Raw genomic sequence first — 23101 nt, forward strand, 5'->3', positions numbered from 1 at the left:
CACACTCATAATATGGCCACAGGACTAATTTTTAAAATTTTTATCTGATATTGGAATGTAGTTGATTTACAATGTTGTGTTTTAGGTGTACAGCGTCCTGACTCAGTTAGACAAAGACATAGACTTATTCTTTTTTGGATTCTTTTCCCGCATAGGTTATTGCAGAGTGTTGAGGAGAGTTCCCTGGGCTGTGCAGCAGGTCACGTTGACTATCTGTTTTATATACAGAAGAGCATATGTTTTAATCCCTGATGGCTCAATGAGTAAAGGATCTGCCTGCCAATGCAGGAGACATAGGAGGCGAGGGTTTGATCCCTGGGTCAGGAAGATCTCCCAGAGGAGGAAATGGCAACTCACTCCAGTATTCTTGCTGAAGAACCCCATGGACAGAGGAGCCTGGTAGGTTACAGTCCATGGAGTCACAAAGAGTCAGACACGACTGAACGATTAAGCACACATCTGAATCCCAACCTCCTAATTTATCCCTCCCCCCAGGATTTTTTTTTTTCTTTTAATTTTTTGGCCTTGCCACATAGCACGTGAAATCTAGTTCTCTGACCAGGGATCAAACCCATGCCCCCTGCATTGGAGGTGCCGAGCCTTCACCACTGGACTGCCAGAGAAGACCCAGGTTTTGTTTATTTTTTAAATGAGTTCCTTGTACCCCGTATGGGCAACTTGGCTGGTAAAGGGACAGAGACATGCAGCTATGTGATACACATCTTGTTTCATTCTTGTTGGTGCTTCTCTGTTCGTCCTCACTTGAAGACCATAATTAAAGTGTTAGCCTGGGGCCCTGTGCAGAGGGCTGGCAGCTCCTCGGGAGGCCCTGGGGTAGACAGACCTCCTTCTGCTTCGGCTCGTCCCTGGTATTTTCCAGGTGGACCACAGACTCAGTTGCTTCATTTTTAGCTGTCTTTCTTTTTTCTATCTTTACACTTTATTAGCTTTTCCTCCCCCCCGGATACCTGTAACCTATTTACTCTAAAGCATGAAAAGACATGGGGGGAACTTCAATGAGACTTAGTCAGTGAAAGAGCCAATCTGAAATGATTGAAACTATATGACATTCTAGGAAATGCAGGACTACAGAGACAGAAAAAGACCAGTGGTTTTCAGGGCTTAGAGGAGAGAGAGATGAGCTGGCAGAGGACTTTTAGAGCAGTGAGACTGCTCCGTATGACACTATAATGGTGGATACACATCATTTTACATTTGTCCAAATCCATAGACTATATGACACCAAGAACAAACCCTCAGGTAAACTATGGACTTGGGGTGATAGTGATGTGTTGACATAAATCCATTGATTGTAATAGTTATACTACTCTCGTCAGGATGTTGATGGTGGAGGAGGCTATGTGTGTAGGGTCAGGAAGCATGTGGGAAATCTCTGTATTTTCCACTCAGTATTTCTATAAAACTGAAAATTTTACTTGGAGTACACAAAAGTGTACTTTCTACTCTTAAAACTGCTCTAAAAATTAAGTTTATTTAATTTTTTTAAAAAAAAGGACATGTGGCTCTTATCTTCAGGCTGCATCCAGTGGAGGTCAATTCCTAAGTGGGAAATTCGTGGACTCACAAACTTCGGTGCAGACAAGACCTCAGAAATCTCCGGTAGAGAGCAGACATCCAGGGATCAAATCCCAATTCATCTGTTAATACCAGCTGTGTGTCCTTGGGCAACTTACTCAACCTCTGTGAGCCTCTGTTTTTCCATCTGTAAAATGGAAGTAATGATGGACTTTATCTCAGAGAGCCATTGTGAGGGTTAAATGAGATAATTTATGGCAAACTCTTAGCTGGTACTCCATAAATATCAGCTATTACTAGCATGCAAAAAAAATTTTTTTTGGCCACACCATATAGCATGCAGGATCTTAGTTCCCCAGGATCAAACCACACCCCCTGCAGTTGGAAACATGGAATCTTAACTGCTGGGCCACCAGGGCAGTCCCCGTGTGTGTGTGTGTGCGCTCAATTGCTCACTTGTACCTGACTCTTGCTGATGCTGAAGCTGAAGCTCCAGTATTTTGGTCACCTGATGCAAACAGACAACTCATTGGAAAAGTCCCTGATGCTGGGAAAGACTGAGGGGAGAAGGAGAAGAGGGCATCAGAGGATGCAGTGGCTGGATGGCATGAACATGAACTTGGGCAAACTCTGGGAGATGGTGAGGAACGGGAAGCCTGGCGTGCTATAGTCCACGGGGTCACTAAGAGTCAGACATGACTGGGTGACTGAACAACAACAACGACAACAACCTCATTCTCTGTGACCCCCTCGACTGTAGCCCGTCAGGCTCCTCTGTCCACGGGATTTTCCAAGAAGAATACTACAGTGGGTTGCCATGTCCTCCTCCAGTGCCTCTCCCCTACCCAGGGATCGAATCTGCATCTCCTGAGTCTTCTGCACTGGCAGGAGGATTCCCTCCCATTGGGCCACCTGGGGAGCCCGGGGAAGTCCCCTAGCAGTATTATTATCCAGGATAATATTCATTCAGTCATTCAACAGTAACTAGGTGAGCAGCATGTAAGATACCAGGGTGAACAAGGCAGAGCTGGTCCCTGCCCTCTCAGAGTGCACAAGCTGGTCCATCCTTCTTCTGGGTACACAGTGTTGTTGAAAACAGAAGATACACTTTCCCATTTGGGCTTTGCAGGCAAGCACCCACTGATACACACAGCCTGGAAGCAGCGTTAGTGGCCAAGTGATTACTTAGGAGGTTTTGGCATGAGAGGTGATGTGTCACAGAGCTGGGCCGCCTGTGTTCCAATCCCAGAGGCCTCCTAGCTATGGAATTTCAAGCAAGTTCCTTCCTTCCTCTGTGCCTCCGTTTCCTTACTTGTATGAAGGAGGGCATAATATGAATGTTCTGTGGCAGCCTGGACAGGAGGGGAGTTTGGGGGAGAATGGACACATGTCTATGTATGGCTGAGTTGCTTTGCTATCCTCCTGAAAGTATCACAACACTATTAATCAGGCCTTGTGGTTGTTCAGTTGCTCAGCTGTGTGTCCAGCTCTTTGTGATCCCACGGACTGCAGCACGCCAGCCTTCCCTGTCCTTCACTGTCTCTTGAAGTTTGCTCAAACTCATGTCCATCGAGTCGGCAGGGCCATCCAACCATCTCATCCTCTGCCGCCCTCTTCTCTTTTTGCCTTCTATTTTTCATCAGTGATACTCCAATATAAAATAGTTTTTGTTTTTGTTTTTTTAAAAGGAGGGCATGAATAGATTCTATCTCATGAGCTATTATGAGGAATCAACACTGTAACATGTACTGAGTGTAGAGAATGGTGCTGGGCAAAGCGTAGGTGCTACGATGCTTTTCATGATCATTGTTCCTGTTGTGACTCATCAACGGTTCTAACTCTGACTCCATTGAGACAGTAACCAGCAGAGAGCAAGGCGGAGCTTCTTGGTGACGATGAAGAAATCCAGGCAGTATGGTGGAGTTCTCAAGAGTATGCCTGCCTCGTGGGTGTTTATCCCAGGGCCCTGCTTGCAGAGGTGTGATACGGTTTATAAGTCAGCCGTGGCCACAGAATATGTAATAGCTAAAGCTTGGAAGCGGCCTAAATGTCTGTGAACAGGAGACTGGTTAAGAAACCCATGACTCACCCAAAGAAAGAAATGTTAGCCCTCTAAGAGAACGAGCCAGCTGCATGTGAAATGGTGTGAAAAGGTTTCCAAGAGTATTGTTAAATGCAAAAAGCAAAGGGCAGTGCACTTTTACTTTCTGTGTGAAAAAAAAAAAAGAAAGAAAGAAAAGTACATGCCTGTGTACTTTGGTGATAGGGTGTGTCTGGAGGGGCACCAGAGACTCCTTTCACCACATGTGCTCATGTGCACCTTTTGGACTTGAAGCCGTACACTTGTATTACTTATTTAACAACCACACAAAAAAAGGAGTAAGCAGAAAATTGGTGCTGATTCAAAAATCAGCACTCCAGTTCACTGTGTTCTGCTAAACATATTTCGCTGCACTCTGAGCAGATGGCCCGGGAGGGGCTGGGCCAGGGCCAAGGGGCAGCCTCCCTCCCCCGTGGGCGTGTGGGGATCCTTGCGGGGGGCCACGTGGGGCCCTGAGGCCAGGCACATGCCTGCAGCTGGGTCTTCCTGTGCAGCGGAAGGCCCGGGGTGTGGGGCTGAGACCGGTCAAGAGCGGGCGCCGGCAGCACACGCAGGGCAAGGTCGTGGTCCTTATAGCTGGGTCTGGCCTGGGCAGCTTTCCAGGGCAGACAGTCATGAGACACAGGCTCATTAGAAGTGCCAGGAAAGGGCCTTCATCGAAGCTGCTTCTCTCCATTCATGGGACAGTTCCACAGTGAAACTTGGGACCAGAGAGAAAGCCTAAGTTTCAGGAAACACTTTGGAAGGGCCAGGCTTTCCTGGCCTGCTTGAGGCATCCGTGGGATGGAAAGAGCCCAGAGGAACCTGGGTTCTTAGTTCTTTATCCATCCGCCTGGCTGAAATACAAAGATTCTTTTCAGCGCTCTCCCTGAAGTAGCCCTCCAGCTTTGGGACACTTACCGCTTTGTGTGCTGGGACATTCCCTGTAGCCCAGCAAAAGGGACAGAAAGGCCCTTTCAGTTAACTGCAAAATAAGCAGGGCTCCGTCCAAGGACGGGGCCCCTTTGCCTCCTGGGCCCCCCGGTAATTCATTGGCTGTCTGAGCACCGTTTACTGCCTCCAGTCCGTTGGACGAGGGTTTTTCAAATGCTGTTTAGTCAATGATCCTTTATACGCATTTATATAAAAAACATATATGTATGCATGCAAACAGCTATTCTTCAGTCCAATACATTCCTGAATACGTTCAGACACACACACGTACAATTCTATGTAGTCATACTCTTGCCTGGCAAGATGTACGATCTCCGAGGCAGATCAGATATTTGGTACAAGGTGATCAAACAAGATCTGCAGAAGGTTTATAGTGATACACAGAATTATAAGAGGAAGAATACAGTCTCCTCTGTATTCTTCTCTGAATTGCTTCTCTGAATCTGGGTCACTGTTAAGTCCAATGAATTATTTTGTTGTTGTTGTTGATTTAATTAATATGGGCATGTCTTTATAGCTTATTTATTAACTTATTTTAATAGTTTTATTGATTTATTTTTGGCTGTGCTGGATCTCCGTTGCTGCACGCGGGCTTTACTCTAGTTGCGGTGAGCAGGGGCTACTCTCTAGATGCGGGGCACGAGCTTCTCACTGCGGTCGCTTCCCTTGTTGTGGAGCACAGGCTGTAGGCATGCGGGCTTTAGTGGTTGTGGCAAACAGACTTAGTTGTCCCGTGGTATATGGGGTCTTCCTGGACCGGGGATCAAACCCGCGTCCCCTGCATTGGCAGGCGGATTCTCAACCACTGGACCACCAGGGAGTTCCGAAGTCCAATTAATTCTTTTTCTCTGTGGATGGTAACACCTGTACTTCCTCTTCTGATGTGACACATGCATTAATTTATCAAGCATTTGGGGGCCCTACCACACACCAGGCACTGTTTTGGTTTCCTGGGCTATTGTGAAGAACAAAATGGGCAGAGATCTGGGGCCTCATGATGTTTGCATTCTGGTGAGGAGACAGCTGGTCAGTGTGGGGGCAGGTGGGGTTGGGGATAGACAGGGGGCATGCAGACTTCCCAGGGAAATGACCGTTGAGTGGAGACCTGAGGGCTATAAAGGACGGAGACAGAGGCATATCTGTGGAGCAGTTCTGGGCAGAAGAGACAGTGACTCTCTTGTCCCTCTAGTTACATTGCGCTCACTTGGCAAGAGGCAGCCCTGGTTAGACCCAACTCCACACCCACATCTGTGCAACGGAACCTCAGCTGGAGGTCTCTAGTGCCCTGTGCTGGCTGGCCTCCTTGCAGTTCAGGGCCAGGATCTCGTGGGGGGGGCGGGGAGTGGAGGTGGCAGTGGGAAGCACAGGGGGAGGCTTCATGCTTCCATCATGAATTCTTCCTCAGCCCATTCACGTTTTCACTGCCCTAATCAGCCAGTTCCCTGCAGCTGCATCCCTGGGTCACTCTCAGCTAATTCTCTGTACCTCCAATCAGTTCAGTTAAGTCGTTCAGTCGTGTCCAGCTCTTTGCGACCCCATGGACTGCAGCAGGCCAGGCTTCCTTGTCCACCGACATCTCCCGGAGTCTGCTCAAATTCATGTCCATTGAGTAAATGATGCCATCCAACCATCTCATCCTCTGTCGCCCCCTTCTCCTCCTGTCCGCAATCTTTCCCAGCATCTTTTCCAACAAGCTGGTGCTTCGCATCAGGTAGCCAAAACATTAGAGCTTCAGCTTCAGCATCAGTCCTTCCAGTGAATATCCAGGGCTGATTTCCTTTAGGATTGACTGGTTTGATCTTCTTGTTGTCCAAGGGACTCTGAAGAGTCTTCTCCAACATCACAATTCAAAGGCATCAATTCTTTGGCGCTTAGCCTTCTTTGTGGTCCAACTCTCACACCTGTCCATGACTACTAGAAAAACCATCCCTTCGACTATATGAACCTTTGTCATCAAAGTGATGTCTCTGCTTTGTAATACACTGTCTAGGTTTGTCATAGCTTTTCTTCCAAGGAGCAGGCATCTTTTAATTTCATGGCTGCTGTCACCATCTGCAGTGATTTTGGAGCCCAAGAAAATAAAATCTCCCACTGTTTCCATTGTTTTCCCATCTATTTGCCATGAAGTAATGGGACTGGATGCCATGATCTTCGTTTTTTGAATGTTGAATTTTAAGCTAGCTTTTTCACTCTCCTCTTTCACCTTCATTAAGAGGCTCTTTAGTTCCTCTCCCATTTCTGCCCTTAGCATGGTGTCATCTGCATGTCTGAGGTTGTCTACCTGCCACAAAATGAACCACATTTTGGATTTACAGAGTACAAAGCACTCTCATATGTATTGCATTATTTGGTTCCTTGTCACAACGCTGGCAAATAGATTCACTAATTCACTTATTCAACCATTAAGTACTGTGACATATAGATATTGGGCATACAGATATGGTCTAATGGGGTGGAAAACCAACCAACCACCAAAAAAACCACATGTAAACAGATAAATATAAATAGTGATCAAAACTGATGAGGAAATAAAGAGGGTGCTGAAAAAGAAGGGTTCTAGAGAGTGTTATTTTGGCAGAGATGGTAAGGATGAGCCATCTTGAAGTTTAGAGGCCAGCTCTGGGCAGACACCAGGAAGCTCCTGCAACTAGTGGCAGGGAAGACTCCCCAACCAAACCTGCCCCGGGGTGGCAGACCCTGCCAGGGCAGGAAGGCCGCTGTGGGGTCGGTTTCAATCCAAGTCCCTGGTAAGCACTGAGGGTTTAACCAGGGAAGTGACCGGTCTGGTATCGGCTTTAGGATCACGATGTCTGCTCTCTGGGAAATGAAACCTCTCCAGGGTCACCTCGGAGGTGGTGCAGGGAGTGGTGGGCCTTGCTAGGGTGCCCCGGAGTCAGGCCTGGCGGCTCCTTGCGCGGATCTACTTTCGGGGGTCAGAAATCCTCTCTTGAATAATGAGTCAGCAGGGCATGAGATTTTATGGCCGAACAGAGGGACTTGGGACGCTCGCTCTGGGCAACAACGTGCCTTTTAACACCCTTTCAGAGGAACTGGGCACCCATCCACGCTTTGCTAGTCATGATGGCATCTTGGACACTTCTCCCTCGGTGCCTCAGTCTCCCTACCTGTCCAAGAGGACTTGGGCCAGCCCCCAGGTGACTCCGTGAGTCGCCAATCCTGCACCTTGTGTAGGAGCGAGGGCACGGCCGGGGCCAAGCCGGCACGAGGGGTTGACTTTCCACTCGGGAAACTGAGGCACAGTGGGGCGAGGAGCGCGCGACCTTGGGACTCCCGCAAAGTTCAAGCTGCACGTCTCCGGTCCACGCAAGCCGTCCACGTCGCCTGCCAGGGATCCCCGCGGAGTGGCCTCCGCCCCGCTCTGCCCAAGGACCGGAGCCCGGTAGCACTTCTCCGGGGGGCGGCCCGGCGCTCGAGGGCTGGAAGAGGCGCGCGAGACACACCTCCAGGTTCCCCAGCCGCGTCGGGCTCGGGCCTGCCCCTGGGCGCCCGCCGCGCGCGCCGACCCCGCCCCTCTCCCGCGCCCCCGCCCCTCGGCCGCCGCCTCCGCCTCCGCCTCCTCGCAGGCCCGCGACGTGCCCGGCCGGCGACCGAGCGGCGGGGACGGCGTCCGGCGCACTCACTTCCGCGTCCCGCCGCCCTCCGGCTCGCGCGCGCCCAGCCACCGCCGCCATCGGACAATAGACCGCCCGCCCGGCTGCCGTGAACTTCCCGCCGGGGCCCGGCCGGCCCGTGTGCCCCGGATCCCGATCCCCGATCCGTCCCCGCGCCGGCCACGATCGCAGCTCCGCGCCACCAGGGGAAGCCGCGGAGGACCGAGCGCCCGGTACGTGCTCGCGCCTTCCGCCGCCGCGCCTTCGCTCCGGCCCGGCCGGTCCGGGGCCCTCTGCGCTCGGCTCTCTGAGCAACTTTCCCTCCTGTCCGGCGGCTGCTGCCTTCTTGTGGGTGTCTTGAGTTTGGTTGCTTAAGGAGGATGTGATTTTTTTTTTTCTTCCGTATTTCTTTTCCGTTTTATGATTTGAAACGGAGAAAAGAACTCACAGCCAGCTCGGACAGCCAAGAGCCGCCAGCCGCCCCCACGCGGACACCTCCGAGGGGAAGGGGAATTGGAAGCAAATTGGGCCCAAGTGACTTTGAGGCCTCAGCATCCTCTGGACTCTAAGGCCCAGGGTCATGACTCTCATGGTGGGCAGGTGGAAGGCTGTACCTGTCCTGGGCTGGACTTGAGTGTCCGCCGTCTGCCAGGAACCCCGCCGCCCCACCTCCACGCACTCAACTAGGTTAGGCCGGGTCAGCAACATGGATAAGTACGACGACCTGGGCCTGGAGGCCAGTAAGTTCATTGAGGACCTGAACATGTACGAGGCCTCCAAAGATGGACTCTTCCGAGTGGACAAGGGTGCAGGCAACAACCCGGAGTTTGAGGAAACCCGCAGGGTGTTTGCTACCAAGATGGCCAAAATCCACCTCCAGCAGCAGCAGCAGCAGCTCCTGCAGGAGGAGACCCTGCCCAGGGGGAGCCGGGGTCCCGTTAACGGCGGGGGACGCCTGGGCCCACCCGCCCACCGGGAAGCTGGTGGGGGCAGCAGGCTGGCCGCGGACGGCGCTGCCAAGCCCCCTCTCGCTGCCCCGACCGTGGCCCCTGGGACGACCACCACCGCGGCGCCTGGGCAGCCCTCGTACCCACCCCAGGAGCAGAGGGCCAAGCTGTACGTCCGGGGTTCGAGGCAAGGCAGCCAAGACTGTGGGTCCAAGGAGAGCATGACGAGTTCTGAGATGTGTGCTTTCCATCGGCCGGGCCCCTGTGAGGATCCCTCCTGCCTCACCCACGGAGACTATTACGACAACCTGTCCTTGGCAGGCCCCAAGTGGGCCGACGACCCGGGAGTGTCCCCTGGCATCAGGCTGGGTGTAGGAAGTGGGTGGTCTGGGACCCCAGGGAGCGACCCACTGCTGTCTAAGCCCTCCAGGGAGCCTCACCTGTACCACCAGCAGCTCTCCCCGGGCTCCGGCAGGTCTTTGCAGAGTGGCCAGGACTGTGGGCTTGGAGGAGGCAACAGCGAGAAGCCAGCGGGCGTCTGGACCACCGCCTCCTCCCAGCGAGTGAGCCCTGGCCTCCCTTCCCCGGGCCCAGAGAATGGGGCCCTCCCGAGGTCTGCTCAGCCCAGGACCCCTTCTTTCTCAGCGCCCCTGGCCCTGAACCGGCCCAGTCAAGGGTCTCTTCCCAGAACAAACTCAGGGGTAGGGAGTGAGGTTTCAGGCACGATGCCCAAACCCACTGCGGACCCTCAACCCTGGTTCCAAGATGGGCCCAAATCTTACCTTTCTAGCTCTGCCCCTTCATCCTCGCCAGCCAGCATGGACCATATGCAGGCGGGTGCCGTCCCTGGGCTGGGTCCCAAGCCTGGCTGTACAGATTCTGGCGTTGGTCCCAAGCTCAGCCCCAACAGCCTTGTCCATCCAGTGATGTCCACCCTGCCTGAGTTATCTTGTAAAGAAGGTGCCTCCGGCTGGGCCTCTGATGGTAGCCTGGGGCCTGTGCTCCCAGAGACGCCGAGTTCTCCCAGAGTGAGGCTACCCTGCCAGACACTCATCCCGGGCCCTGAGCTTGGACCCACGGCCGCCGAATTAAAGTTAGAAGCCCTCACCCAGCGTCTGGAGCGGGAGATGGATGCTCACCCCAAGGCTGATTACTTTGGTGAGTGTTGAGAGGCTGGCGTGGTGGCCCACAGCGGGTGATGGGGTCCCTGCATTTGGGCATTAGGGGGAAGCGTCCCCCCTCCCCCATCCCCCACCAGGGATGCTGTCACTCTCCTTGAGTGGGCTGTCTTTTTTTTTTTTTAATTTCCTCTTTCAGCTGCTGCTTCTGAAACTTGAAAAGAGACTTGAGATCATCACTAGGCAGAAAGCGGATCTTGCCGCCAGTGGTTACCCATGTGCAAAGGGCGGGATTGCTCGTGACTGCTCCCCCCAGAAAGGGAAATCTGTGACTTTGGATTTCAAGGGCTTCAGGAGTGACTTAGAACCTGTCTCAGTGACTGGCTCAGGCGGGACCTGAACGGGCTTCTTAAAAGGTCTCTGTACCCCTGAGGGTTCGTTCCATCAGTTGTTGGCTGTGCCGGGGAGTCTGGCTATTAGAGGACTAGGGGTTGGACCCGGCTCTCTGCGGCTCCCTGTGTGCACGTGTGTCTGCCTGCCTGTCCTGCGTTCAGCGGAGGGAGGTGAAACTCTGACCTGGAAGGCTTTGTTCTAGAGCAGTTGTTCTCAAAGTGTAGTCTGAACCTGCAGCGTCCTTTTGCCTGGGAACTAGTTAAAAATGCAAATTATTAGGCCCCACCCCAGACCTACTGCATCAGAAACTCTGGCGTGGGGCCCAGCAATTGGCATTTTTCACAAAGCCAGCCCCGGACCTGACATTCTGGGAAATTGGAGACCCATGCATTAGGTGCCTTCCAACTCAGCACCCCCACCCTGACTCCTAGCTGGCAGCCAGGTTACACCCACAGTCGTGGCTCCTAAGAGAACAGAAGATGCTCCTTGATGGTTGTACTCCCTCTTGTAGGTTTTGTTTTATTCGCTTTTTAAAGCCACAAACTCTTGGAGATTGCTGGCTTCAGCTTTTTTTTTTTTTCCTCCATGCGGAGTTTGGAGGCAGCAGAAAAGCAGAGATGCCACCCTGTTGAGTAATGATGTAGCCGTCTCACAGAAGAGCTAACTAGAAAGACAGCCTGTTGTTAGAAGAGCCTGAGTTTTATTTTTTTTTTTAAATTACTTTTGATTGGATTATAGGTGCTTTACAATGTTCTGTTAGTTTCTGCCGTTCAGCAAAGAGAATCAGCTATAAATATACCTCTTGCTTGGATTGCCTTCCCATTTAGACCGCCACACAGCATGGAGTAGAGTTCTCTGAGCTGTACAACAGTTTCTCATTTTATTTGATGCATGGTATCCATATTTTGTGTTAGTTTTTCATTTTTAGAACTGTGCGTAATTGAGGTCACCATTTCCCCGCGTGAAGCCTGTTGGTGGGGCGCAGGGAAGGCCCTGCATAGGCAGGGTGACTGGCTTGCTGCTGTCCGTCTACCCCATCCTGCGTGAATGAATGATTCTGTCCCAAGGTGCTTGGAGGGACAGGTCCAAGGCCGGGCACTGTGTTCTTGCTTCTCATGAGAGCCTCGCAGGAACAGCGCTCACACCACCCTGGGCAGTCAGAGGTCAGGGTGGCTGTTTACTCGATGTTTATGTTTTAGAGCATGTAGCACCGTCTCACTGTGAACATCCTTTCACTGTGAACCATCTCTTCTCCTTTGCAAATTCCCCTCCTTGGGAATAATACTTTTCTCTGGAAATACTGTGGGTTTTGGTTTTGTTTTTTTTTTAGTTTAAACTGTTGTATTTTTCTCCCAGTTTTATTGAGATAATTGGCACACGATATTGTATAAAATGCACAGCATAATAGTTTTTCTAAAAGATGTGTAAGTTTTTGTTTTTTAAAAGGTTTTTAATTTTTAAGCAAATTTATTTATTTATTTTCAGCAGTGCTGGGGCTTCATTGCTGCTTTTGGGCTTTCTCTCTAGTTGCCGGCGAGCTAGGGCGACTCTTGTTGAGGCGCACAGGCTCTAGAGTGTGGGCTCAGCAGTTGTGATGCACAGGCTCAGCTCTCCCGTGGCATGTAGGATCTTCCCAGACCAGGGATCGAACCCTTGTTCCCTGCGTTGGAAGGAGGATTCTTTACCACTGAGCCTCCAGGAGAGCCTCAGCATAATGATTTGATTTATGTAATGATTTGATTTATATGCAGCATAAAGTGATGATGACAATAAAGTTAGTGAACATCTATCATCTCTTCTCATTTCAAAAAATTACTTTTTCCTTGTGATGAGAACTCCGGATTTCCTCTGTTAACTTTCATCTGCAACATATAGCAATGTTAATTATATTTATCATGTTGTACATTATATCCTTAGGAAGTTTATGCCTTTCACTGCTTTTGTGTCCCATTCCCCCTCTCCCATTCCACCTACCACTGAAGTGAAGTGAAAGTCGCTCAGTCATGTCTGACTGTTTGCGACCCCATGGACCGTAGCCTGCCAGGCTTCTCTTTTCCATGGAGTCCTCCAGGCCAGAATACTGGAGTGGGTAGCTGTTCCCTCATCCAGGGGATCTCCCCAGCCCAGGGATCGAACCCAGGGATCAAACCCAGGTCTTTCGCATTGCAGGTAGATTCATGCATTCATTCATTCATTCACTGTCTGAACCCCACCAGGGAAGCCCAAAGAAGCACACACCTTCCCTGATGGTAGCCACAAATCTGATCTCTTTTTCTATGAGTTTGTTTTTGAAGTATAATTGACCTACACCAGTATGTTAGTTCCTATTATGCAACGTAATGATTCAGTATTTCTGTACATTTCTATTTGTCACAAGTCAGTCTAGTTACAGTATGTCACTATATGAAGATATTACATTGTTATTGACTATATTCCCCATACTGTACATTTCATATCCATGACTGGTTTATTTTGCAACTGAAACTTTGTACCTGTTACCTTCCTTCAGCTATTTCTTTTCTCCCCTACCTCCCTTCCCCTCAGGCAACCACCTGTTTGTTCTCTGTGTCTATACCTCTGTTTATGTTTTTTGTGTCTGTTTGTGTGTGTTGGTTTTTTTTAGATTTCACATATATGTGAAATACAGTATTTGTTTTGAATTTTTAATTTCAAGCTCACTGAACAACAAACAGCAGTTTTATTTTCGGAGGGAGGCAAGTTTACACAGCAGATCATAGCAGATCTATTAGCTAACGCTATCCATTCATTCATCCTGTATTTACTGAGCACCTGCCTTGAGGTACATAATGAACGGGGCAGATAGAAACCCCTACTTCTCCAGAGCAGGTGGTGCAGGAGAGGGAGGCAGGAGATGAACAAAATAAATACGCAGGTGTGAGGGAGAGAAACAGGAAGTGGAGAGGATGGAGCCTCAGGGCAGGGCGTCGAGCCAGGGTTTCTGGTTTTCAAGCCAGTGATCAGGGGAAATCCCATCGAGAAGGTGGCTTTGGAGCTAGGCTTGAAGGAGGTAAGGGGGTGACCCTCGAGTCTGCCCTGGGAAAGGGCATGCTCAGCAGGGCAGACAGCAGGAGCAGAGGCCCTCGGGGCCTATTTACTTTATGCATGTGACCTTAGGAAGCCCATTTCACCAGCCTGGAAACTGAGGCTCAGAGAGGTCAGATGACTGATCCCAGGTCTCACAGGGCCTGCTGGGTACAGCTGAGGTCTGAGCCCCACTGTTGGGCCTCCCTGCCCATTCCTCTTTATCATTATTATTATGTTTTTTAATATGTGCTATTCTCACATACTTTTTAAAAAAGGAATTTGTGTTCTTTCTTCTTTTAAATATATTTTATTTATTTATTTGGCTGCGTCAGGCCTCAGTTACAGCGTGAGGAATCTTTGTTGCGTCGTGCGGGGTCTTTTGTGGCCATGGGTGGACTCTCTAGTTGTGGCTCGTGGGCCACAGAATGTTGTAGTGCCAGGGCTTAGTTGTTCTGTGGCATATGGGATCTTAGTTCCCCGACCAGGGATCGAACCTGCGTGCCCTGCGTTACAAGACGAATTCTTAACCACTGGACCGCTAGAGAAGCCCCCCTGCCCACTCTTCTAACCAGCATTGCCCAGCTGCCTCCCAAGCACAGACGGGTGAAAGCCTGTTTTATTTACTTACTATCATTTACTATTTATTTACTTTTTTCTTTAATCAAGAAGAACTTCCTATAACATAAAATTGAGCTCTTTAATTAATTTAAAAAGCAGTCAGTGGCATTTAGCACTTTCACCATGTTGCGCAACCACCACCCCTGTCTAGTTCCAAAGCATTTATTCATCACCCGCAGAGGAAACCCACACTCACAGCTCAGTTGCTTCTGAACCCCTCATCTCTCCCAGCTCCTGGCAGTGACCAACCTGTTTTCTATCCCTCTGACCTTACCTATTCTACCTTTATGTGAAATATAGAGGGAATCATATCTCTCTTATTTCTTCACTAAGCATCACAGTGGCATGTAGAAAACTCCAAAGATGGAAGAACAGATGGAGTGAAACGTCAGTCTGCTTCCCACCCCTGTTTGTACCCGAGCATCCTGGTGTGTGAGCACGTGCGTGTCTCTGTCCGTGGGTCGCAGCCCGGCCCGCTGCCCACCTGCCCTCTGCCTTTCCCTCCGAACGGCGCGTCTTGGCAGCTGTCCCACACCAGCACGTGTTGAGTTGACTCAGTGTCAGCCTCTGTGCGTGTGCTCTGGTCACGTAAGCAGCCTCATTTGGACTTCAGGCCAACTGCAAGTTGCAAGCCTAGCCTGGGATAAACTCCCAGGGGCGGTGGACTCCATTTGCACCCTTAAAGTGTTGTCTCGTTGCCCTCCGCTGGGCTCATGGGGGGACCCCACTGCCCATCAACAGGAGAGCTTCTGTAGCTGAGCTTCAGCTGCTCCCATGGAACCGGCCACATGGCCGAGGAGGACATGTCTCCTGCCAGCACCTGACCGTCAGGGTGTGGCCCAGCCCTTCTGTGGGACCTTGAACACACCCTAGTCCCTTCCAGGCCTCTCCCCTTCTCCGTAGCACGGGGAGCTTGGCCTGTGGAGGGGCTCACATCAGCAGATGCCTTTCTCTTCTCTGCATCTGGTGTTACCTGAAAGATTTCTGTCTGTCCAACACACTAAATAACGATGAAATTTTACTTCTAAAAAACGTGAGTTAGAGCAAACTCTGGGATATAGTGAAGGACAGGGCGCCTGGTGTGCTGCAGTCTGTGGGGTCGCAAGGAGTCAGACACAACTTAGCCACTGAACAACGGGAAGATTATCTATTGATACAGGGCTCTTACCAGAGAGAATCAGGGAAATGCAATGGTCCCCGTTAGAGTCAATGTAAGTCTATCCAGAAGCAAAGCGGAGCTGATGTTTGGGTTGGTTACCTGGACCCCTTCCTGGGCATGACGTTGTGGGAAGACTTGGTGAATCCCCAAGACCACCTTTGGGGACCCTTGGGTCTGAAGACACCTCAGTGTCCGGTTATTGATCAGCTCATCACTGCGGACCTTTCTGGCACTTTCCATGGCCTGGTCTTGTGGGTTTGGGACACTTTGGTCCCAGGAAGGCATTGCTTCCCCTGGTCCTTCTGCTGTGTTCCTCTGTGGCCACTTTGTGTGTTTCTTCCTCGAGGAAAGAGTTGATGCTGCTGAAAGGACGCCGTCGGGTTCCTCCTCCCGGGCCTCGCGCTTGGAAGGTGCCGCAGTGTGGCCATTTCACACATGTGGGTTCACTGCAGAGAATGTGGAGAGGCCCTCGCGGTTTTTGTTTAACCTCGCTCACCTTTTCGTCCCCAGTGGCCATCTGTCCTCCGCACACCGGGCGTCTCCTCCCCTTCTAAGGAAAAAGACATAGATAAACCACCTGTCCCCGGCGGGGTGGCCGGGGAAGCTGACTCCGAGGCAGAGTCTATTGTGCAGGGGGCGGCCTAGGGGACGCTGCTGGGACCGTGTGTGTGGAGGGCGGGGGGACGCAGGAGTGGGCAAGAGAGACACCCCGGCTGCACTGAGGGCCTGACCAGCCTGGGCCGACCCCAAGGGGCTCCGGGACTGGAAAAGCCCTTCAGAGCTGCCCTGAATTGGGGTGAGATGGCCTGGCCCCCACCTTGGTCCTCTCCGGCTGGGGATCATCGGCAAGGTGCCTCCGTGTAGCTGGGGCCATGCCCGAAGGGGCTGACAGCTGAGGGCCGCCCCCCTGCACCCCCAGCCCCGGGCCAGGCTCCTTCAGTGAAGGGCGATCTGGGCACCCCACCACATCCCCTGTCCAGGGCAGATAAGACCCCACTCTGGGTGACCTTGGCCATGATTTTAATCACTGTGATGTCTGTTGAGCGCCTGTATTTAACCTTCACAGCCAGACTCCACTATCTTCTGTTGACAGTTGAGGAACCCAGGCCGTGAAGTGTTCAGGACCACAGCGCGGTCGGTGGTGGGGCTGCCACACCGGCTGGGGCCCCGACTCCCCGAATGGAGAACTGGGCGGCGTTTCCGGGCTGAGGGGGATGTTTCCTGTGGGTTCATCCAGATTCAGTCTCGGCTCAGCTGCTGCGGGGGCATCAGTGGGCTCCCCGCCCTTTCCAGGCTCAGGACTCTAGACCTGCAGTGCCCCCTGGGGTGTCCCCCGCCCCCTGATGTGGGGGACGGGGGACTGCTGGGGCCACCCATGAGAGCCACACTCTGTTAGGAGCCAGTGAGTGGGGCGGTGGGGCGAGAGGAAGCTGGCTCCAGGGTCTCTGTCACCCAGCAGGCGGACGGATGGACACTTGCCCACCTGCACGCTTGGCTGCGTCTTCAGTTTTGCTGTCTTGGGTGGATGTTCCTGCAGCAGTATGCGAGCTCGGAAAACTGTTAACAGCAGACCCGCCTTAGCCTGGGAGCCTGAGGAGAGGTGTGACTCCTCCCGGGGATGGCCCAGCCCTGCCAGGGGCCAGGGAATCTGTCACACCTGATTTTGTTTTACTAGCAGCACAGGAGGTGAAGCAAGCAGTCCAGACAAGGAACCCATAGATGTCCTCTCTGCTCCCTCCCATCTGACCGTCTCTTCAACATTGAGCTGCAAGTTGTCTTAATGACCCTTTAAGTCTCATCTGACTTCCAGGCTTCCCTGGTGGCTCAGTTGGTAAAGAACCTGCCTGCCAATGCAGGAGACGTGGGTTCTCTCTCTGGGTTGGGAAGATCCCCTGGAGAAGAAAATGGCAACCCACTCTAGTATTCTTGACTGGAGAATTCCATAGACAGAGGAGCCTGGTGGGCTACAGTCCATGGGGTCGAAAAGAGTCGGACATGACTTGAGCTTATTTATCTGGCTTTATTAGCAACTGATGCTTGAAATAAGGAGTTGAAGTCCAGCCTTGAATGAACAATAGAGAGTGATTTTTCTGAGCTTTTGTCATATAAAAGAAAACAACATGGGCCAGTCCTGTAGAAGCGGGGCCCCTCCAAGTTTCAGGACAGTGGCCTGTGTGCACCCCAGAGGCCCCACTCACCTCCCCCCCACCCCAGACATCAGGCATTGCAGTAAACCCAAACCAAACGCTGAAGTAGCAGAAGTGGGCAGAAGATCATTAAACATCTGGGCCTGTCTGAGTAGCTGGCGTGACCAAGTGTGGAAACTTCTGCCCACATTCCTTTAGGAAATATGGTATGGTAATTTGGACCTATTGGATCCAGGCTTCGGTAGCCATGGAAGTAAATTTCTGATCCTTTGGTAACTTTTGTAAATGACACTCAAGAGTCTAATTCTGCCTGTCGAGCCCAACAGGTGCACACCATAAGACGTGGGGACTCCTAGCCATTTAAAAATTGCATAGTTTACATGGATTTTGTTTTTTTTTGTAGGCCAGGTAATATTCCTCTCAAAACCAGGAATGTATGTATTTTACACTTAAAAAAAAAAAAATTGATGTATAGTATACACATACTGGCTTCCCAGGTGGCTCAGTGGTAAAGAATTCGCCTGCCAATGCAGGAGATGTGGGTTCAGTCCCTGGGTCAGAAAGATTCCCTGGAGGAGGGCATGGCAACCCACTCCAGTATTCTTACCTGAATAACCCCATGGACAGAGAGGAGCCTGGCAGACTACAATCCATGGGGTTGCAAAGAGTCAGACACGACCAAGCAACTAAACAGCAACAACAAAAATAAAACTCACATATATATGCTCACTGGGTGAACACGCCTAGAACTCAGATCAAAGCACAAAACAGGACCAGAACCCAAGAAGCCCCCTGCCATGTGCCCCCCCACAGTGATCACCACTCTCCAAGCATAATTGTGGCTTCTGACTGCAAATATGAGGTTCTGAGCAATCGTGTGGTTTAAAGTAACTTCTAAAACCTGTGCATGCGTGCCAAGTTGCTTCACTCCTGTCCAACTCTTTGCAACCCTATGGACTGTAGCCCACCAGGCTCCTCTGTCCATGAGATTCTCCAGACAAGAATACTGGAGTGGGTTGCTGTGTCCTCCTCCAGGGGATCTTCCCAACCCAGGGATCGAACTTGAGTCTCTTATATCTCCTGCATTGGCAGGCGGGTTCTTTACCACTAGTGCCACCTAGGAAACTCCCTACAACCTTGAGATGATTTAAAAAACCTATCACGGCAAGTTTTGGATGGAAGGAGAGCTCAGGGCTGATCAGGGTGCAGCAAAGGCTCAGACAGCAAGGAATGAGTGCCGTCAGCAGGACTGTCCAGCTCGCTCCGTAACAGCGGCAGCTCCCTTGTGGTCAGCGGTCAGGGCTCCGATACTGTTTGGGTCCTCTGTGTTGCGGTCCAGACAGATAGACGGTTCATCATATGCTTTAGCCCTGTTCCTACCCCTACCTCTCTCTGTAGGATTTCCCTTCTGAGATTTTGGGGTGGAGGGATTCTGAACAACCCCCAGAGTTCATGCAGAGTGAGTCATCTGTTCACTGGGTTCACTTGTCAGCAAGGTATACATGTCCGATCCCTGCTCTGCTCTTAGCACTGGGCTTGGAAGGACGCTCGAGGGTCAGACTCAAGTCCTCGCACTTGGAGTGACAGCCGCTGTCCTGTCACCCCAGCCTCAGGTCCAAACTCGGGGTGTCCCCCGCAGCCCCACCATGATGACCAGTTCCTGTCACACCGACTTCATGGCTGGTCCTGAGCTTACAGCGTTCCTTCTCACCCCAGGACTTCTGCTCTTGCTGTTGCCCAGCCCATGTCCCCCGGCCAGCCTGGGCTGCCCCCGGCGATCCCCCTCGGGAACGCGGCGGGGAGCGGGTCTCCAGCTGCAGCCCTGGTGGGTCCTGACAGTGGTTTCCCACCGCAGCTGCCTCCTCCCATCAGGCTGTCTTTCTGAGGTCCTCCCCCACTCTGTGAAACGTTTCTGCTCTGTTCCTTTGTGACCAGGAATGCATGCCTTGTTTTTTCCATCTTATCCTCCTGCTCTTTTGATTCATAACCCAGAACATTGAATTGACCCAATGTGGCTATTCATGCCAGAGGTTTTTTAATGTTCCTTTACATCTCTTGATTTATGGCTCCCACTGGGGAGGAGGAACTGTGGAAGAAAGGCATGCATCTGGGAGTGAGGCAGCCAGGTGTTCTGGGCCCCGGGCTACCAGCAGCCCCAGGTGTGACGTGGGGCCACCTGCTCTTCTCGTACTGAGCCCCAGGGCACCTCTGAGGGCCCTTCTTGACCCAAAGTCGTGTAGCTGTGGGTCCAGTTAGACGCCTGGATCTTAGCTGGTGAAGTAGCAAGGGCCTGGGCCTCAGCATTATCCACAGTGGCAAGAGCCTGGAAAGGCTCTCATCCCTTTCAGGCCTCTACAGAATTAAAATACAACTTGTTTTGTTTAGTGAGAGTTGCATTTTCAGTTGTAAGCAGTAATCATTTTTTACTTCAGGCACGCCAGAAAATGCATTCAACTAAAACAAGAACCACAGATCACTGACTTGCCTTCTGTCCTTAGAATAACCAGTGTTCAGATTTTCTGCAGACAGTTTCTCATCCCCAGTAGTGGCCAGAGCTCATGTGATGCAGGATGGAGCATGGGTCTTGGCCCTTTGACCAGATGTGGAAGCCTTTACTGAGCTAGAAGACAGTTTGCTCCGCAGGGTGTGTCTGATGAAAGGGAGTTTAGGAAGGACTTGAAGATGTCCTTTAGGAAACAGCCACACATGGGGAGACAGTGGTATTACAGGGGTCACCCACCCCAGAAGCCTTTTGAGGCTCTCAATCTAATTCTAATTTTATTTATTTTTGACCCTGCTGGCTGTTCACTGCTGTGTGGGCTTTTCTCTAGTTGCAGCCAGCAGGGGCCACTCTCTAGCTTTGGAGCATGGCCTCCTCATCACGCTGGCTTCTCCTGTCGCGGAGCATGGGCTGTGGGGCGCACCGTCTTCAGTTGTTGCAGCGAGTGGTTTCAGTAGTTGAGGCTCCCGGCCTCTAGAGCAGAGGCTCAGAAGTTGGGGTGCATGGGCTTGTGGGATCTTCCTGGATCAGGGGTTGAACCCATGTCTCCTGCATTGGCAGGCGGATCCTTTACCACCGAGCACCAGGGAAGCCCTCTCATTCTAATTAAACTTGGGGTCCCTAGTGTGGGTGACAGCAGGGGGACTCGCCATGGGGTCACTGAACTTGCTTTTGCTGGCATATCCCAGGACGCCTCCATGGGCTCTTGTTTCTAGGTCTCAGGCTTAGCACGGGGCAGGGGATAGTGGCCTCGGGGCCTGGCCCTTCAGGGCCTATCAGACCCCTCGTCGGGGCTGGGGGGATGTCTGTTGAAGGAACGGAAGGACTTCACTTAGAGTGTTGGGGGGGAAAGAAGAAAGGATGTTCACCTGGGTTATGGCTCTGAGGTAGTTTTGCTAAAATTTATCAAGCAAGTTGCTCTGTGTCAGGCACTTTGCTAATCATCTCTCACGCATTAAGGTGTTTAATCCTCCCAACAACCCTATCTTACGACCCCCGTTTTATGGACGGGAAAGCTGAGGTACACAGAAGTGAATTAACCTGCCTGAGATATTTATTAAGGAGCTTTGCTGAGCCCGGGGTCCTGACCTGCGTGCTGCACTGGCCCTCGGCTGCGGGACCTCAGGGGGCATCGTGGCCACGAGGAGGTCAGGCCTGAGGTCTCCCCCGTTTCAGATGGAGTGATGAGGAAGGCAGGCCATGGTGGGGGGATGCCTGAGGTGGCTCGAGGGGCGTATCCCCCTCTTGCAGCCAGGTGTGGTTCGCCTTCAGGCCAGGGGCCAGGGGCTCATACCAGCCCCTCCCTGCCGGGTGGTGACGGAACCATGGAAGCTCAGGGGTGTTAATACACACGTGGGCTGCTCAGGAGTCTTGACTGCCCACAGCCCGTCAGGCCCTGGACTTCTCCTGTTCCCCTGGAGGGTGTGGGTTAGGGCGAGTGGGCCATGCCGTAGGTAGTGCCCTGTGACACCCCCAAGTGTTGTGCGCAAGGATGGGGGTGTGCCAGCCCAGTTTCCTTGGGGGCAGCCAGAGTGTCTTGGTCTCAAGGTCAGTATCAACCCCAGGCCGTGTGTCTAGATGTTTAAACCCAAATGTCAGATGAAGCTACGCTCAGAGTCCATCTGGCAAACTGAACAGAAACCTTACCCTAAATCAAAACAGGCCTCCAAAATTTCCAAGGCGTGTCAACTGCAGGGTTGTACTTGCCAGCAAATATTTATATCTGTGTCAGGTTTTGTTTTTCATCTGTCCCCTCCCAGGGAAACCAGCTGGACGCAGAACCTCAGGGTCATGTTGGAAGGCTGGAGACTCTCTGCCTGAGTGTTTCTGAGGGAATACTTTAGGGCCAGGTTATTTTTACATTTTGAGAGCCACGAGTTTAGACTTGGCCAAGCTCTGCCCTCATCTGTTTTGTTCTGTGATTCGTCTCCACGTGTCCCGGGGGAGCGCGGTCTGGTTACTCCCGGTCACTGGAAGTTAGGAGTCCTTCCACCCACACATGTCTTTGTAACATATAGAAGGTTCTGGAAGCCTTCTGCGATGCTGTCATTCAACAGGAGGGGACTTGAGTTCTGTAGTCAGTCCTGGGAGGTCTAGTGACTCAGGTCTTTCAGGGCCTCATAAACAGGGTCCCCATCTTATAATGCAGCCCTGAGTCAGGGGCACCCATCACGGCAGCCCTGGGCCTGACTGCATGTAACAGTCACCTCAGCTTCAGAAGACAGTAGCAGATTGGCCTTTTGCTGCCTGGGAGCCTGACAGCGGCTTCCCTGTTTGGCTGAACCTTCCCGTGAGCTGAGTTTATGGTTTCCTTTCAGCAGAGTGGAGCCGAGTCGTGGCCGTGTTTGCTCACAGGACGGGCAGGGCTGGCCCCGGGGAGGAGGTCAGGTTTCCCATCTGCCAAAGCATCTCCTGTTCTGTCACCCTCTCCCCTTCCTTGATTTGCGTTGCTTCCTGCTGGTGCAGTCAGGTAGTGAATTTAGAGGGGCGGATTTCAGGGCTGGGCCCCAGCACATTTGCTGACAGCTACGGTCACGTGGAACATGCTGGCAGCGAGATGTGGGCCTTCCTAGCGGTGCTAGAGGGCTGTGCTGGCCTGGACACCCTGCTCCACTTCGCTGCTCTGGTTTCCTCACCTGACGGGTACTGGAGGGCCTGGGCTCCTTATAATTCTGACTCCTCTCCTGTGCCCCGACCCTCCAGAGCTGATTTTGGGTTCGGGGCTGTTGGCTGGGAGGAAACGCCTGGCTCTAGGGGTGACGGTGTTTTGGAGGCGGGACCCAGACACTGGATTGAGGGGGCATATGGGCATCAGTTGGATGGAAGCGGGTCCCTCGCTGGCCTGCAGAGAGCCCAGCCACAGAGCACAGAAGCTGGAATGGGGAGGGTGTGATAAACAACAGATGCTCCCCGGGCAGCAGGCCAGTGGGTGGTGATGACAGGCATTTCTCCTGGTTGACCCGCCACGTCCCTCTGTGAGATCACGTCCCAGC

General features: G+C 52.1%; 1 protein-coding gene across 1 annotated transcript in view; it reads left to right on the forward strand.

Moving 5' to 3' along the window:
- Window positions 1–8148: 8148 nt before the first annotated feature.
- Window positions 8149–23101, forward strand: part of LIMD1 (LIM domain containing 1) — a 72741-nt gene continuing 57788 nt past the window's right edge. Inside the window, exon 1 of the mRNA XM_043442086.1 lies at window positions 8149–10286. Coding sequence (XP_043298021.1) covers window positions 8888–10286 — 1399 coding nt within the window. The 5' untranslated portion in view covers window positions 8149–8887. The remainder of the gene's footprint in view (window positions 10287–23101) is intronic.

This window comes from Cervus canadensis, chromosome 22 (genome assembly GCF_019320065.1).
Source record: "Cervus canadensis isolate Bull #8, Minnesota chromosome 22, ASM1932006v1, whole genome shotgun sequence".
Taxonomy (NCBI): Eukaryota; Metazoa; Chordata; class Mammalia; order Artiodactyla; family Cervidae; genus Cervus; species Cervus canadensis.